Source organism: Rhea pennata, chromosome Z (genome assembly GCF_028389875.1).
Source record: "Rhea pennata isolate bPtePen1 chromosome Z, bPtePen1.pri, whole genome shotgun sequence".
Taxonomy (NCBI): Eukaryota; Metazoa; Chordata; class Aves; order Rheiformes; family Rheidae; genus Rhea; species Rhea pennata.
In genome coordinates this window covers 67,565,841-67,583,858 of record NC_084702.1, presented here as the reverse complement: position 1 = coordinate 67,583,858, position 18,018 = coordinate 67,565,841, and the positions used below count along the sequence as shown (strand labels likewise).

The 18,018-nt window shown below is 35.6% G+C and overlaps 1 protein-coding gene across 3 annotated transcripts in view; it reads right to left on the bottom strand.

Moving 5' to 3' along the window:
- Positions 1 to 89: 89 nt before the first annotated feature.
- Positions 90 to 18,018, bottom strand: part of RICTOR (RPTOR independent companion of MTOR complex 2) — an 88,874-nt gene continuing 70,945 nt past the window's right edge. For 2 of the 3 annotated variants that reach the window (XM_062599424.1, XM_062599425.1), the window contains 12 exons: positions 17,877 to 17,964; positions 17,029 to 17,121; positions 16,032 to 16,138; positions 15,132 to 15,361; positions 13,369 to 14,398; positions 12,034 to 12,211; positions 10,758 to 10,842; positions 9,205 to 9,438; positions 7,290 to 7,442; positions 6,300 to 6,423; positions 5,117 to 5,255; positions 90 to 4,963 (listed from right to left, as the gene is read on the bottom strand). In XM_062599424.1, the coding sequence (XP_062455408.1) occupies positions 4,889 to 4,963; positions 5,117 to 5,255; positions 6,300 to 6,423; positions 7,290 to 7,442; positions 9,205 to 9,438; positions 10,758 to 10,842; positions 12,034 to 12,211; positions 13,369 to 14,398; positions 15,132 to 15,361; positions 16,032 to 16,138; positions 17,029 to 17,121; positions 17,877 to 17,964 (2,536 nt within the window). In that variant the 3' untranslated portion in view covers positions 90 to 4,888. The remainder of the gene's footprint in view (positions 4,964 to 5,116; positions 5,256 to 6,299; positions 6,424 to 7,289; positions 7,443 to 9,204; positions 9,439 to 10,757; positions 10,843 to 12,033; positions 12,212 to 13,368; positions 14,399 to 15,131; positions 15,362 to 16,031; positions 16,139 to 17,028; positions 17,122 to 17,876; positions 17,965 to 18,018) is intronic. The other variant, XM_062599426.1, reaches the window with a different exon arrangement.

Below are 18,018 nucleotides of genomic sequence, written 5' to 3'. Positions count from 1 at the left end.
CATTCTAGTTAATTAGTAACTTAAATATAAATAAAATTCCAACCCATTTCTAGTGCTGAGAGGTATATATGAGACCAGAACAACTGTAAGAAGTTTAAGTACATTTTATTAACAATGCATCCCTTTGATAAGATTACACTTCAGGAGGCTTTTAATGCCCATAGACATGAACTGTACACGCTATACAAAAAAAAAAAAAAAAAAAAATCAAGGTGGGCAATACCATTTTGGGACAAGCCTCTGTTTAAATTATACACAGCTCAATGCAATATTCTTACGGAAAATATATAAATACTTTTTCTTTCTATGTTACAGGTATACAATATAAATCAGATTTCAATGTCTCTTCAGTGACCTACAAACACTAGAACCTCCAAATATGTAGCAGCGTATTACTAAATAAAAAAAGACCACGTGGGACAGGGAGAATAAGTCTTGATTTTCTTCGAGCTTGTCCCTCTCCTCAGAATGATTAATTTACATCATTTCTTGTAATGCAGTGTTAGGGATTCTGACAGCCAATATTGGAACAGTTTTTCACTTAAATCTACAAAACATCTGCCTTTCCCCCTAAGACATTGCATCTTGTGCTAAAACAACCTATTCAGTGGCAAAATGGCATATTACACTTTTTGGCATAAATTACATTTCTCAAATTAAATAGTGTATTTTACAAAGCAATTCAAGCAAAATGTGCAATTTCTGCATGCTGTGGCATTGCTATCCATCTATTTTACAAAAATAGTCCAAAGAAAAATCCACATTCTTTACTGAACATACAAGTCTGTTGCAAACAAAAAATATCCAGGGAACCAGAGTTAAACAAACAAAACAAAAATACTCAAAGAGCTGAGGGCTTCTAGAAAGATATAAACATGGTTCCTAGCATGTTCCCAAAGGTCTTTTACAGTCTTCTGATTTTACTCTCACCTAGTATACCTTTAATAGGCACATGGCAGTAAAGGTTAACCAAAAGATAGTAATAATAGTAATAGGGGACCTGTTTTCAACTGCCTCCACAGCAAAGCACCGTTTAACAGAGCTTCCTGTGCAGATCTGCCAGGAGATGAGCAGAAACCTTGGAGCTGCTCCAAAACCTGGCAAAAATTCTTCCTTTAAGATTCCTCATCTAGACCTTAACACTCACATTACAAGGTTAACACCAGCTTCTGGAAGTCCAAAGGCCAAATAACAAGATCAAAACAGACTAAGATGAAGCACCAGCTGTTTCATCTCTCACCAGGCTGTAATTACTACCTACCTCTTGAAATATTTCTAGTCTAGCTCGCTCTCTCTTTATCCGCCTATTAAAGGCGCTAGAGTTTTCTAAAGCTTCTCATTGCGTATTACAATTCTGTCATCCAGGACCGCTATGTATGCTTCAAAGTAGACTGAATTCAAAAGCTGAATATTATCACTGATGCTTAGTAGGCGTTTTAAAATGTTTGTACAAGGTAGCTCACCTCAACGTGCCAAGCCACTGTGCACTAAACTACTGAATAATTTACTACTGTGTCTCGGGGAGGGGGTAGACAGAGGGGGGAATCAGTGATGGCATCTGTATGGATTTCTAGTCAAATAAGACCAGTCAGATAGGAAGAGTGTCTCTTCACATATAACATGCCAAGGGCCTAACATACAAGTATATGCATCTTCAGTTAGGCACCTCAACACATCTCTACAACCCCAAGCGACGTCAGAGTTAGGTGCATCCAACACCCCTGAACTTCTGATGCCTGCGAAAGTCTGTCTCTCTCTCTCAAAAGGGATGTTCACATGACCAAGCTTGGTGGTCTTCTATTTCCTGGAGAGAAACAGGCTCTCTGGGAAATAATCCAGAGTCCTTTGATTACATTTCTGCCCTAAGTTGCCCTTTGATGGAGACTATCCCTTTCCACTGACTATAAAAAATAATAGGAGACCAAGGAAAGCAGCCAATTAATTTAGTAGACCTATATTCAATTGGTTTCATATCCAGCACCTCTTTGCCTACAAAGGGTTTAACTTCAGACCTGTCTGAGTATTTTCTCTGCTAGCATGTTTAACCATTCAGGAGTTTTCTTTGCCAGAGCAAATAAACTACATTTCATATAGCATAACCAAGTACTCTATACTTTACCATTTATTCAATAGCATCACAAGTTAAGACTGGAAAAATAAAAAATGAAAGGTCTATCAGCTTGCTATCCTTTCCAGGAAAAGTAGGAGGATTTTCTGTTAGGTATAATGTATGCAGACTTTAGTTATAACTATTTAAGCCTGAAGCAAAATAAAACCCTCAAATAAGAATTCTGAAAGGGATATTTTAAAAAGGAAATTGACAATATTAGAAATTTACTGTTTATAATTAGGCCAATATCAAATTCCTTCAATTATAATATCCCTTCATTTGTCAACTAAAGAGAAACACTAATGTGAGCTTAATGTAAATTAATTCTAGAAATGTATTCTTGTACGTTATGTACAGCATGGACTTTACATCCGTTACGCGCATTTGCTGAAATCTACTGACATTCATACACTTTGAGAAAGAAAATCATGCTTTATAACCACATTTGTAGCAGTAATTCATTTGCCAAGTTTTGTTGTCATGGATCCCCACACAACGGAGTATTTCAGAATGCGTATACATTTCAGGATGAAGAACCTTTTTAAGTATACTGTCATCACTTTTGCTTACCTTTTTAATAATCAGAGGCCTTTCTATTGCCTTTTCTACATTAAGTGCTATGGATTAAACTAGTAACAAATGAACAAGGGTGTTTTTCTTTAATACAGGTGATAATACTTGTTTATTTTATTTTAACTGCAGAAAAATAACATGGAGTTGTTTGATGTAACCCCATCTAGTTATTAAAACAAGTCTCTTATACTCTAGCCTAACTGAGGTAGTGTTTGAAACTACTGTATAAGATATGCTAGTCCCATTCTTGGGAACACTACATTATTTCCTTTGGAGTTTACACCACTATTTGGTCTACCGTAATTGACATTTTGGTTTTACAAAAGCATTTACTTCTTACAACCAGAGAAGTCCAATAGTTACTAGTGGGTATGATTTCAAAGCATTCCAAACACGTTTCAATATATAAATGCAGTATTTGTGTCACTGACCATAAAAGAGTTGAATTGGTTGCTTTTTGCTCACTCTTTCGTGGGAACTCATGAGAAGATAATCTAGGAAATTAAATTTGACTATGAGCAGCAACTTACAGATCTGCTTTACCAGAACCTGATGGTATGCAGTGCACGTAAGAACTCAGTGATCTCTGCAAAGCAGTGCTTATGTGGCAAGATGAAATTTCCACTAAGAGCAAATAAATTCTACATTTCAGTACAAATCATGTTATGCTGTTACTGGTTCACAGGCCTACTTATTGAAGTCTCCAGTAGCATAGCTAGTAAGATCAGGGTTATGAGTACTAGGATAAATTTCACTCATATTCATCTAAGTATTAATCTGACAATTATAAAAAACGGTAAGATTGAATGGATAAAAATACATTCTACCTAGTACAGTCCAGCTGAATTATTTGCCTATAACAAAACCAAAGGGTAATCCTTTCTAGTACAGGCATTCTAACAAAGGTGGCCATGCTATTTTTTATAATATAAATATATGCAAATATATATATATATACACCTTTTTATAAAGGCTTCTGAATCTTTAGACGTATAACAAGTGGTGAGGATACTTTTTAAGCTTGCACTCATAAATTTAACGACCTCACTAGTGACATGATAACGGCAACTCTCGTCCCCCAACAGTTCCTGTATCATGCAACTTATGCAACAGGTTTCACTACCAATACAAATTTGTAAGTACTGCTGCTTCAAAATTTGGTTCTTAAGGCTTTTCACTACAATTTTTAGTACTATCTGATACTGGATCACTCATACATTGAAATTCAAGCAAACCTTTGTTAAAAGGCTGTTTCCATGGAGCATGGAAATTGCTCGTTACTGTGTCTTTTCACAAAGCAGCAATGATTAAATGTTTTCAAGTTTAGTTGATACAATATTCATTTATCTGATGAAAATCATGCTTGTTAAAGGTTTTCAGTTAAGAATATGACCAACACTCATACCACATGAGCATGAGTCTAGAAACTTCAAACACATGCATATCAGTCAGGGAAAACAATCTGATTTCAGCATTTTAAGTTTAAATGATTTTTTGTTTTTGAATCAAACTGTAGTGAAAATCCTTAACTGGTTCATATAAGATACACAGATGTAAATGCAATGAAACTGGAGAGACTGCTAATAAAATGACTTACAACTATAGTTATATTAAAATAACTTAAAGAATGCCTCAGATAGACAGAGGCTTTTCTTGCTGTCTGAAGCTATAAACCCCCCAAGTAGTGTTACAAACAGTATGAAAACTCAGAGAGAAGGGCGAACGTTAAACCCCCTGGTGTCCATGATTACAGCACGGTTCCCCATTGCTGCCAATGGAATGCACCCTCAGATACTCCGATTCCTGGTATCCAGGGGTTAAAAAGCAAGGCATCATTCTGCTTCTCTGGAACAGATTCAAAAGTCAGTCATAAAAGATGTCTCTGCACGTTGTCCTATTTTTATTTATATTAAAAAATGAAATGAAAATTTGCGGAGGTGTTCAGTGCTCGGCTCTTGCATATACTGGTAATTACTATTATTAAAACTATGGTGATGTTTAATAACTCCCCAAAGGGCTCAAAAGACTGGGGTAGTAATTGGTTGAGGAAAAAAAAAGAAAAAAAGATTTTCAGTTCACTCTTCTGGTACCAGTAGCTTCTGGAACAGTCTAGAAGATGATGCTCCAAACTTTATCATCCAGTCAATTGGAGGTTGTCTGAGGATTTCAGTAAGTCCATATGTAATACACTGCCTGAGACAGAGGTCAGGATTCAGCTGATGTATCAATTACTGGTTGTTTTGTTGGTGTTGCTAGAACAGCCTCTGCTTCTTCGTGCATCTAAAGAGAAAGATGGATGTAATGTTAGTGCCTTCTTTAGATATTTTACTAGAAAGACATAAAATAGCTTCCTGTATGACATGCCCGAAAGCATCTTTTATTCAGAACATGAAACCTGTACCCAGTTGGTGCACTTTGGTGCATTCAACTTACTTGTAAAAACTGTACATCTTGAAAGAGCTCCTGAATGAACCTTCGAGACGGGAGTCGAAATGTACAATGTGCTAACAAGTAGGACACCTCAGAGTAAAGGCAGATGTCATCAAACGCTTGGGGATACTTCTCCTTAATTCTGATCAACAGGAAAAAAAAGTTTGAGTCCTGCACAGACTTCTGACATTATTATTATTATTTTTTTTTAATCAATTAAACTTTGTCATCATTAGCAAAGCAAAACTCTTCAAAAACAGGCATTATAAATTCCAGATCTAATGAAGGAAGACAATCAGAAGAGAGCATTCCTTTGTACTAAATTGGAGGAAATTTATATTAACAAGATATCTGAGAATATCTGCTCTTAAAATAATAGATGTGGGAAGCCGTGTTATCAAAGTGGCAGCCAAATGCAGCATCAATATACAGGTAACTATGGCAAAGATAAAAAGTTATTACAAGTATGAAGTTAAGGTGAGTATTTCTGCATTTTCTTTTAACAGTCGTATGTCAGTTTCCAACACAACTGTTCCAGAAGCCTAGTGTTTTGATCATGTTTAATCCCTCAATTAGTATTTCTGTATTTGTAACATGAGTTTATCTATAAATTAATTCCAGTAGCTGTACTCCTGCTTAAAGCAGGTTAGTATTTAAGATGTTACTTTCAGATTATTTTGGTTACCTGATACACCTTATTTGGGCACAAACAAAAAAAAAACCCTATTTAATTATTGCTTCTTTTTTAAAGATATATCACATACAAGAGTGTTCTAAATGATATGGGTATACACACAAAACTATATACACTGAGATACGTAATGAAACATCAGTATGTCAGTACTTACTGTTTTGAAAAAAGAAAAGAATAAGACATTAAAGACAAAATAGAAATTATCGAAAGGAAAATTCTTAAAAGAATGATGACAACAAACTGCTCCTGGTTGTTAATGCAAATACAGAACAGATGCCCCTAAGTGTATTACTACACATATATCTGCTGTAAAGCTTAGTGCTGCACTTCTAGAGTTAAAACTTAGCTTTTACCTTCTGTTCAGTTACTCCAGTAAAAACACTACAAAATCTGCCTATTTTTTGAGTCAGAAATAATGTGAACCTCTACGATCTTAGAGAACATATACAACTGAACGGTGCAATAACTGTAATTAAAAAATATTTAACTTACGTCAGAAGTCCAGTTTCATGGCCCTTAGTTCCTACTGAACTACTCAAATTGATTACTAAACGTAAGACTTCTTTCCGCAGCAGTATCCTACACACTGGTGTATCATCTGGGATTGATTTTACTCCTTGAAAAATAAATTTAACAGTATGAGATTTAAGCAGAATAGTCTTTAATTGCGTTGAACTTATGTCAGATGAATGAGTTTCAGGGTTTATGTAAATACATATATACACAGGTATGCACATGCATATACACATGTATGTATGCATATACGTGTGCATGGTATAGTCTTTTCTAAACTACCAGCAAATATTTTTTAAGTTTTGTTTGGAATGTTATTTTCACAAATTTTAACAAAGCAGTATTAAAAAAAAAAAGGTAAATTAGTGGTATTTGGAAAAAACTGAAATTACTGTAAAATTCAGTGAGTGTGCTGTCTCTGTCACTAAATGATGTTGCAAACTGGATGACACATTAGCTATTCTGTTTGTATCAGATGTTCAAAGTTAGCAACAAGCTATTTCACAAAAAATTACGATAATGTAAAATATAAAAGCCAAGTTCAAAAAAGTAATCGCTTTCTCTTTGCAGAAATACAAACGATGGTATTAAATTTCTACACTTTAAAGGTCTTTCATAGGAGACAAATTCAGTAATTTATTTATTCATCAATTTTTTTTAACCTACTAATACTAGTGAAAAAAGAAAATCTATTTGATTGTAATGTAGGATACAGGTTACCTTCAAAAATGCCATATAGCCTAGGCAGAAGAATTTGAAAGTATATTCTCCCATCTGCCCTTAAACACAGAGCTGCTACTTTCACTGATAATGATTAGGGCACACAAAGGGTATGTTATTTTTGTTTTGTTTTGTTTTTGTAAGTAATGCACATTAGTTTGTTGCAGCAAGTATAAATAAAATACTATTTTCCCAATGCCTAAGACTACTTCAAAGTTTTTGTCTTTAATATTCATAAAGCAAACTTACCAAGTACAAGCTCTGTACTCTTAGTGCTACTAGCTGAACCATGGGATACTGCGTCGCTACAGCCTGAAATTCCAGAAAATTTGGAGGAATGCACATCTAAGTGATTGTGTATGGTCTGCCCACACCAGTCAGTATATGGAACGTCTGAAAAATCTAACAAAATGTTGCATCTTTGTTATTAACGTTTTTCCTCACTTTAAATGCTTATCTTAAATTTATTAAGAAATTTAAGTATGCAAGATGCTGATACACTAAATATGGTAACTGTTGGCATACAAAGCAACATTCAGCTGGGAAACTGGATGTGGGGTTTCAGACGGATCACGTTTAGTTATTTAAAAAAAAATTATTAAAAACACACTGAAAATACACAGGGGAAAGTAACCAACTCTTAAGCACTGATAAAAGCCTGAAGAACTATAACCCAACGTACAGCTTGTACCGATATATGCATGCGCTATTTTACATCATTTTAAAAGAATGGTCAGAGATGCTTTGTGTTGCTGCCTTGCATACACACAACTTTTTTGCTCATAGAATTACCATACGTCTTGCAGAAAGTGCTCCAATTCAATCCAAAGAAGGATGGGATAAAAAATAAGACTGTTCTGAGATGGTTTCACTATTCACAGTACTTTGGATGAAAGGAGATGAATACAAAATCCAAGTTTGCAATTATTATGCAGTTAAAAGAACTGGAGAAAAACATGGGCTTGAATGGAACTCTGGAAATCAGCTAGTCCAATCGTCTGCCCAAAGAAGGGCTCATTTCAAAACTAGATCAGATTGCACCTGATCTATCCAAGGATAGAGACTTCAGAACATTTCTGGGCATCTGTTCAGTGCTTAACCACCCTCACTGAGGAGGGGTTTTTCTCCATATGTTCAACTGGAATTTCTGCTGCTACTGCACATGACAACTGCCTCTTGTCCTTTTGCTGTGTGCCTCTGAGAAACATCTGTCTGTCTCTTCTGGAATCTCCCTCACGGTATTTGAGGACAGTAGTTAGGGACTATTTTTCTCCTCTTGAGCCTGAACTCACTCCAGCTCAGCTCTGTCAGCCATTTCTCACCTTTTGCACATCACCCTCAAGTCCATCAGTACTCTTTACACCCCCTAGTCTCTTTACAAGTTATCATGCTTTTCAATACTCATTAGAATTCTGTATCAAGAATGAACTGTAAATTAAAGACATGTCGAGTCCAGAAAAGTTCCTAATACTCTGCATCTCTGCTTCCTCCCTGAAGCATTGGCTATGACTAGATCTATATTGTCATTTTAGCTCTGATGAGGAGTGCATTGCGAAGCAAATCTCAACATCTACCTGCTTTGGTATGGTTCACCCCATGGAGCAGACTGCATGCAGACTGCATTCCCTTTGGGATGAAACTAGATGTAGAAGTACACTCCAACTGTTAACTGATATTTAATCCATGGATGCAGATCACAGCTAGACTGAAATAAAACCTTTTGAGGTGTATATATAGTGTCATCAGCTCCTCGGCACCAACTGTTCTGCCTCACAGGTTTGCTGTGAAGATGAAATGAAGACAGCACCTCTGTCTTGTTGATAGATGCAGTATAGTGCCTCAATTCTCCTGAAAAGTGTGCAATTCACTAAAAAAGTTCCCATTAACTGCACGTTTCTTAAGAGGTACCCTTGGAGGTGTTTTGATTTGTAATCAATCTTTCAGAATTACAAAAATGGAGACAAATGAGACTTCACACCTCGAAATTTAAATCTATTGTTTTACTTTTAAATAACATGGGAGATCTATCAATTCATAAAACAGCAAACTTGCACACAGAGGAAATCTACACTGTTCAGAGGAAACTAGAGGAAAAAAAAAGATTAACGTAATTCAGAATTTTTCTTCACACTTTTATCACACTTCTCCACAAGAGAACACTAACCTGCTCGACTATATGAAGAGTTCACTTTGTTGTTAGGCTGATAACCCAGTATTTGAATGCAGACACAATAAAGGCAGTTCTCATCTGTGTGCTCCTGTAGTCCAGTATCCTCTGTATTTTCTAAAAACTGAGAGGCATCTGAACGGCTAGTATTCATTATTTCTGTCAGACTGATCTGCTGTCGAAGCATCTGAAAAGGACTTTTGACAACATCACTTGTACCTGATGGAAGACCTGCAGATAAGCAATTAAACATCAGAAAAAACAAAAATTGCACAACAAACAGTTAATATAACATTATTTGAATTATATTTCTCCTTTCAAGGTTGAACCAAAAAAAAAAAAAAAAAAAAAAAAAAGGCAACTTTTTGGAATGGTTAAGCTCCAAGTTCTGTTAGTATTACAGAAATAAACATAGCATTTTAGTCTTAGCTTATCTGCAAAGGATACAATTAAACCTATAAACACACATACTGTAAGATGATATGTGGTAAAGCCTGATGTTATTTCAACATGAGTAATACTCATGTAATACTATTATGTTATGAGTTTTCATAGCATTAAATGAGATTGGTAAAACAATATGCCAGTTGTATACAAATGATATATGCACAAATGAAAACAAAGACACAATTTTAAAAACAATGACTTAGTGCCTGTAATAGCAAGAAACTAGACTCAACAATGCAGAAGCAAGCCTAAGGCACTTCAGTGACATGCTCTTCCCAGAGTGGAGAAAACCAACAAATGCAATTCTGAACAAGAGTTACTTTACACCAAACTTACAAACTACAAAAACACACTTTCAATAAAATCAGCTTTATATATTACATTAACAAAACAAAATTAAAAAAAAAGGTCATTAAGATGCATCTATTTGGATGTTCAATGTGCTTGTGATAAAGTTCCAGATAACTGAGAAGCAAGACAACAGCTATCCTATACTACTCTAAAATCAGTATCATCAATGCTTCTTTTTTAGCTGTCCTACTAAAAAGACACATACTGATGCCCTACATGTTTCTGACTACTCTGGATTAAAAAGGAAGCGCATTCCAGAACAAGCCAGGCATTACAGAACACTTGCAATTCTCTTGAACCATGTTCCATCACTTCCGCTGATCTCAACTGTCACAGAAACATCACAGAAAGACAAAATTTACTTTCTAAAATACACACCTAACATCTTTATTGGTACCTCTAAGTCCACATGTAATCAAAGGGGAATCAAATTGTAATGGTTGAGTACGTATGCAGTATTATACTTTATCTTAGTTTAAAATGTTACTTCAATCCACTGTCACTATCAGTCTTCGCAATACCTTACATTATAGCAAAAGACAGAGGTGGATCATGTTTTTGTTGCTTTCAAGTAACATCGCATTATCTTGAACTACGTTAAACAAGGAGTTAATGGTCTGTTATCCTGAAAGCCAGAACAGAGCTCTCAAAACTCAACAGCAAAATAACCCCTTTTTTTTGTAAATAACCCCCACCCCACTAAACAACAAACATACAAAAACAATAGAAAGGTACAGAAGAGGAAAAAATACCTCCCACATCAGGTGCAAAGACCCTAGCTCCACGATCATCAAATGGAGGTGTGGTTTTCTTCTGGAAATATGGAGTTTCCTTTACCTGGAATGTTCAGGTGAAAGCTAAAATAAGCCCAGATAATCACATACAAAGGAAAAACATATTTTCTTCAGGACAACTGTAGGAAAAAGATGTAATCAGAAGTGGAAGTCCAGGATGGATTCCTGAAAACTAAAAAAGGCCAGTGAGAAAAAGTAGGTTTGTGAGTGAGCATTTTTGAAGCAGACTCTTAAATATTCAGTAAACAGCAGAACACAGTGGTAACAGGCTGTAAGGAAGTTCGTGACCCAGAAATGACTATTCTGGATCTGTCCCTGATCACTCCAGAATACTGGAGATGTCTCAGGAGAACAGAGCAAAAAAAAGAGGCATTCCAGAAAAAGTTGAGAGAGAAAATTGAGGCAGCAAAAATAGGCCATCAAGACTGTGGAAGAGTAGTAAAAGAAAAATAGAGTAGTAATTTCATAAAGGAGGAACAGAAGCAGGAATGATGGAAGATCCTGCCTTTGCTCTAGTTTTAGTATTTTTTGAGATTAGTTCACTTAATCTTTGATTTTCAAACCTAAATTCCTTTCTTACTAAAGGATAGGGAAGACATCGATTTACTTTTGATATAGACAATGTCCTGTTGGTGATGAATCAAGTAACAGAATATTAAACCTTGTGATGTGTCAGTTTCTACTCAACTAAGTAGAAAAAGGAAGAGAACCTTTAAGACACTGAGATAATTTGCTTTACCTTAAATGCATCTCTGGGGTTAAATAATGTAATGCAATGGTATAGTGACATAAATGTAAATAAAATAGTTTTAAATCAAGAGAACATGGTAGCAAGAACTTTCTGCAAGATTTTATGTACTTTATGATTGACTAATGAATAAACTAAATAGGTATTAAGAAAAGCCCATAAACTATGCCAATTTTAGTATAAGAACAGTCCATCAACTAGAAGTCCTAAGACAGCATATTTATGTTACACCATTTAACGCTCCTCTAGCCCATTTTATGTTATCATTTGCTTAACAACACATACTCAGATACTAGGATAAAAACAGAGCAGAGCTCTTCTGTAAATAGGGTTAGAAAAGGATCTCCTGTTCTCCCAAACACATTCCTTTAAAGTACCACATTATGTTTTCCTTATTTTTGCAGTCTTATCTATTTGGATAAAAATGCCACAGTTTGCCTTTAATCAGAATGAAAATGCGAATACATTAAATTATCATATAAATACCTGAAATATTTCATTGATATCCACTGGGAGAGCAAGGCCAATGTAATCATCAGAACTACCATATGTAGCATTAGAAACCATGGAGCGAACAGAGGAGGAACGCTGAAGTGTGTTTTGGTTAATAGGACTTAATAAGTCTTCTTTATCTAACGAAGCATAACTTAAAGCTTTCATGAACCTGTAACATTAAAGGTGTAAATCACAATCTTCGTAAATCATTCATTCCGGCACATTACAAATAAGAAGGACTGCTGACAAAGACTATCTTCATCTTCCCATTATAAAACCTAGACTTGTTAACTCTGTCTTTCTCCTGTATTCAAGAGACTATTACCCACGTTCCACCTCCCACTCCCCATGTTTTGGCACTGGGCACTTACTGATGTCGCTGCCTAGCGGCGGCTCTCACCTGTACTACCCGAAGTAGGAAACCAGCACCTCATTGTCATTTTATTCCCTTACCGTCCTCTGAAGGTGTAGGATTTGCCTACAAGTGCTTCTGATTGGTTTTATTGCTTTCAACAACCTTTAACTGAAATGGACTAGAACCACTAACACAGTGAGAAACCAGACCTCAGCAGCATCTATAGGTTAAGTTGTTTTAATCTTCTCAAACCACAGCCATCATCAGAGCTACAAGCACTGCAATCATTTCAGTTCAGTGTTAAACAGGTCATTTAAGTCAAACCGATTTGCTCAAGGTTACCCAGGAGGCCTGCGACAGAGCAAGGAACAGTACCTCCATTTTCCCTCATGCAGCTGACCCACTTTAAAAATATCTAATGTTACTCAACAAGAAAAAGGTGGCATCTCAATCTAAAAATAAACTTGATGAGTAAAAAAATCTTTGCTCTGTTGAAGCTAGAAGCCAAACTCACATTCCTGTTCAGCAGAACCTATATCTCACCTCAAAGTCACAGTGAACACAAGAGCATATAGGCAGCACTCCACATCCTTAAGTCTCACCAAGTGAGGCAGAAAAAACTATTTTCTGAGAAAGATATCCAAATCATGCAGAGTTTGGTTTCACTTCAACATCAGTAATGTTGTCAGTGCAATTTTCTTTCCATAACAAAACAATTAGCAGGAAGAAAACGCGATGGAAGAAAACATAGCCCTTCGACACTCTAATGGCATGAAAGGGAGTGAGAACAGCTATGCACACTGGGCTTCTCTTACAGCACTTCAGAAGTTCATTCTCATTAGCCTATTATTCTCCTAACATCTGTACTGCTTTCAGTGAAGTTATCAGTCACCAGGCAGCAACTGTCACTTTTAGCTGAAGTTGGAAAAAAAATATTAGAAAAATAAGAACAAATGAGAACAATCTCTTACCGACTTGGGGTTAGTCGAGAGTCCAGGCTGCCAGACTTCATGGTAATAGTGTCAGTAAACAGCACATCCTTTGCTGGAGATGCCAGAGCTTCTGAGTGAGACAGTGAGGGATGCATCCTCTGCTGTTGTAAGCGTTTTAGTGTAGCATAGCCAAAGGCATCTCGAGAACTTGTATAGCTGAAGTTATAGTCAGCAAGACTTTTTATTGTAGCAAGAGAAGGGGCTTTAAGGGACTGGGCTCTTCGAGGAAGTGTATGAGAAGACCCTGGTGGTACCAGGGACACAGAATTTGATTTTGAGAGAGGCAGGTGGTTAGATTGTGGTGTTGAACAGTAACTTGGTTTAACTGTTTTTGTGCTTACCACAGTACTCAAACTCCCACAGTCAGTGTCTACATTCGTAGTGTCCACACCTACAGTCTCCCTTGAAGGGCTAGAGCTCATTGAGCTTATGCCACTTGTTGTGGTATCTGTGTTGAAACTTAAGCTACGGCTCTTGAAATGTGTTTGGGTAGAACCATCTCCTATTAGCCTTTCTCGGCTTGTGTTTTCCCGGTGATTTTCGTTTCCAAGACCTTTTGGCAGCCTCAAATCATTTTCTCCAATACTTGGGGTGCTATCAGTATCTTCTGTGTGCTTACTTCCAACAAAAGAAGTTTCTAATCGTAAAGTCTGGATTTTAGGAACTCTGAAAACAGGGTTGAATTCATCCCCAGGAGTAAAGTCTATGCTACTGGAAGGTTCTGTTACAGTACGATTTCGCCTCAGGCCTGATTTACTGTCAGATGATGCCAGTTTTCCTCCTTTTGGATCACTGCTACTTCTGTGCTTTTTATTAGGTAGAGTGAGCGAGTTTAAAATGCGATTTTTCACAAGTCTGCTAGAAGAAAAAAAGGGAAAGGGACTACGGTCTTTGTCCTTTGACGGTCCAGGTCTGTCATAAAATATTTGTTCTGCATCTTCAGTAATATCTAGGAAGAACGTGCTAGTGGAAGTACTGCCAAAACGGTCATCCTCCATGATAAACATACCTGAAATTATATGAGATGCTTGTCACTGAAATCAAACATTTCTTCACATGATATGAACTAAGTTGCAAAAAGGCAAGTTACTCTAAAAAGTCAGAATCAGATTATGAAGTCTGTTGCAACTTTCAAGTCAACACTCTTCCTTCAGAACCTCGTACAGTAAATTAAGTATCTTTAAGAATACTTGAGCTGAAGATTTCATTGCTCTAAAAGAAAAAACCTGCACAGAAATAAAGCAGTGTGATCTCCAGAAGTTAGGATTAAAATCGATAATGCACTCCTTTCATGATACTTAACTATGGTATATTTCTGAATTTAAATTTCAAGTATCAATTGCAAAATTAAAATGTATTAAATACATAAAATGTATGAAGACTATAAATACAATAATACTGTATACATACAATGTTTTCTAGATTTTCTTTTGAGGACATAAAAGTAAATGTATCTTTATACCTAGGTATAGAGTTTTCTATGGGGGATTACAGCAAATTGGCATATATTGACTTCAGAACTTACTCTAAATGTTAAAAGTTCTTGCCCTTTAAGCCAAAAGCAAGTCTGAGACATTGCTCTGCTCTCCTCCCTCTCACTCGTCTACATTTTCTCTCTGTGAGTGTAAATAGCCCTATCTTCTCGCTCACACCCTTCTTTCCTGCATTAGCACCTTTAAACCATCTGCTTTAACGTCATCTTGCCATAAGGTGGGTAAGAACGCTTGCAATTTTTTACTCACTTGAAGGTGCAGATTCACTTTCACTGTTATGCCTAGAACTGGTGGACTCAGAGTTCAAGCTAAGGGTGCTAGGTATAGAAGAAAGTTCATTGCAGAGCTGTTCCATGTCATCAGGTACCACTGGCCATGGTTGCCTACGACTGTGTCTCACTGCATCCCAGTTGTGATGTTTCAAAATGTCACATCCTTGTTTAGTTTTGGCTATTAGACCAAGCACGTAGACGCAGGTTCTGTGTTCAATGTACATATAGAAAGAGCAGCAATATAGCATCCAGTTTAATTACTTGTTTTTAAAGGAAACAGTTTCAAAACAATTCAGCAGAAACTTCACAAAGTTGCTAAGCAGCTTTTTGTTCCTATTTCTTTTTCTTTTGTGAAAAAATTGAAGCTTAAATAATACAGTAAAATATCTGCAAACATAAACCTATAAAAATAAACCCTAATTATTACAGAAACCTAGATGCATATAATAAAAAAGTTTGTTTTCTTTAAAGGACAAACATAAAAGTAGGAGCAGTATTAGGAAAAAGATTATCTACCTATGCTCTCTTCTAAAGATTTGAAAGCAATAGTGAAGAAAAATGACAGAATAATAAATTGATTGCAACAGGGATATAGGTAGTAAATATTTTGATTACTTTAAAAAGAGAGAAAGAACGTGCAAGAGTGAGCAAGCAGGCTTGTGAGTGTGCTTTATCTTCTTTTTTCATAGCTTCCTTGGCTTACTGCATGTACTTTCAACTTTCTTACACAATCCTGAAATCTTCTCAAACTTTGTCACTGATGATCTTTAATGACCAACTTCAAAATAAGTGGTAACCTTTCCTTAGAGCACATGAATAAAATGTTATTTATGGAATATGGTCTGTAAATTTCATGTTTAAAATCAAATACACATACCCTCTAACGGAGAGAACCTCACAATGCTGGGCAAGTGCCATTATATCAGGGATTACATTCTCCTCTTGTAGCAAATTAAGACCCCAATTTGATGATCCAATGTTGCCCTGGAACAAAACAGTTTGTCAAGTATGTTTAAATTTTGATTTTACCTGCAGCACCATTGAACAAAAAGCCTTTCACTTGCTAGTTGAGGTGCTGCACATTCAAGTCACATCCTCTCAAAGCTATTAGCAATTTGAAATTTGATTATCCTTTCTGGTATTTCCTAGTTGTCCAAATCCAATAACGGGCTCAGGACACCATGTATAATACCCAGAACTGGTCACAGTTAACTGCTATGTAGCTGTCAGCAGCCTGCAGTAAGATCTGAAGTTTACTTATTTAACATCCCTCTTGCAAAGGTATTTCCTTACATATCTACAATGTCTTCCACTAACAGTCAGCTTGGACAAACATTTCAAAATAAACTTTAAGGAAGACAGGAGAAAGGATAGAAAAACACTTTAGGTGTTAAAGCAACTTTACAAGTATATCTTTGACAGGTACAGACACCAGGTTCTCCCTGTTCACACAACTATCACAGGTGTCATGAGATATATTCAAAAGCATCAACACAGGCAGCCAACTTTATTCCAGAAACACTGAGTTTAGAAGCACCGTACTGACTATATTAAAAATATACCACAGCAACTTGTAACCCCTTGTTCCATATTAACACTGGATCTATTTGTAGCAATCTGTTCTTTTTCTTTGTTAAAAAAATAAAAAAACAAAAATCTCAACAATTAAAAAAACAGAACAAAGTTGATATAAATGAATAAAATATTTATATGAAAGCCCAGTTAGTTTACAGAGAGTCAACTTGGAAAACTATACCCCTCTATGACAGAATTCCTAAATAATTGTTTTAAAACATTTTGCTTAGTTATTTCAGGATCAAAAAGTTACAAAAGAACTGAAATAGATTTACAAACTTCTTGTACGTATTACTAACCAAGGCCCAAAGAGCTGCTTTGAGCTGCTTAATTCCTTCCCACTTTTCCAGCATTGGGGAACGAACAGTGTAACTTAGATCTGGAACAATACTCTGAAGGAGAAAAAACAAACCAAAAAAAGAACTTAGTTCATAACAAAAAGTAGACTTCAGTGAAACATGTTCTCTTCCATTTTTACTAAGAGTAAAGCACTATTTTTTAAGTATGCACCCTAAAATAAACAGTGATAGTTCTGGTATAATGAGGATAAGTTATCAGCACTGAATGCATCAGGTTTAATTCAGATTTTTTTTTTTAAATGATAAATTCATTAGATTAACCCACTGCAGTATGTAAGTATTCTCTTGAAATTTTCAATCATCAAAAATAATTCAATTAATCATATTGTAAGCCTAATTTAAAAAGTCAATTTATTTAAATAACTAGTTCAGGGTTTGTTTTCTTAGTTTTTACAGTAAAAAGAATAATTTTTGTCATCTCTATTTATCTTTTTACATTTATAAGAGAACAGACAGTTTAACAACAGTCATTACAGGTTTCACATTTGTATACAGAACAAAAAATTATTTCTACTGTTAATTTGCTTGCTATTTGAATTTTTTTGCTGTTCATTTTAGGAAAATTTTGCAAAGTATATCTCTAATACTTCAGCATCAGGAAGGAATTTTACATGAAGTCACATGGCAAAAGACTATCCTCACAAATTTTTATCTCCATATAGTTGAAGACTTTCATAATCTACCAATTTTGCAGTGACGGTTTACATGATGATACCTTTTAAAACAAACTTATTTTAAAGGATTACAGTACTCTAACTGTTAAAATTATTAATAGTTAATATTCTGACCTGAGATTCCAATAAATGGCAGCCTGTTTTATGGTGCACCAGTTGGCCATAAAGGTGAACTGGCAGGTAAACATGTGGTCGTTGTAATCTAGTAGAAAGAGAAGTTAATGACTTCATAGCAATTATGAAATTTTCTTTTAAA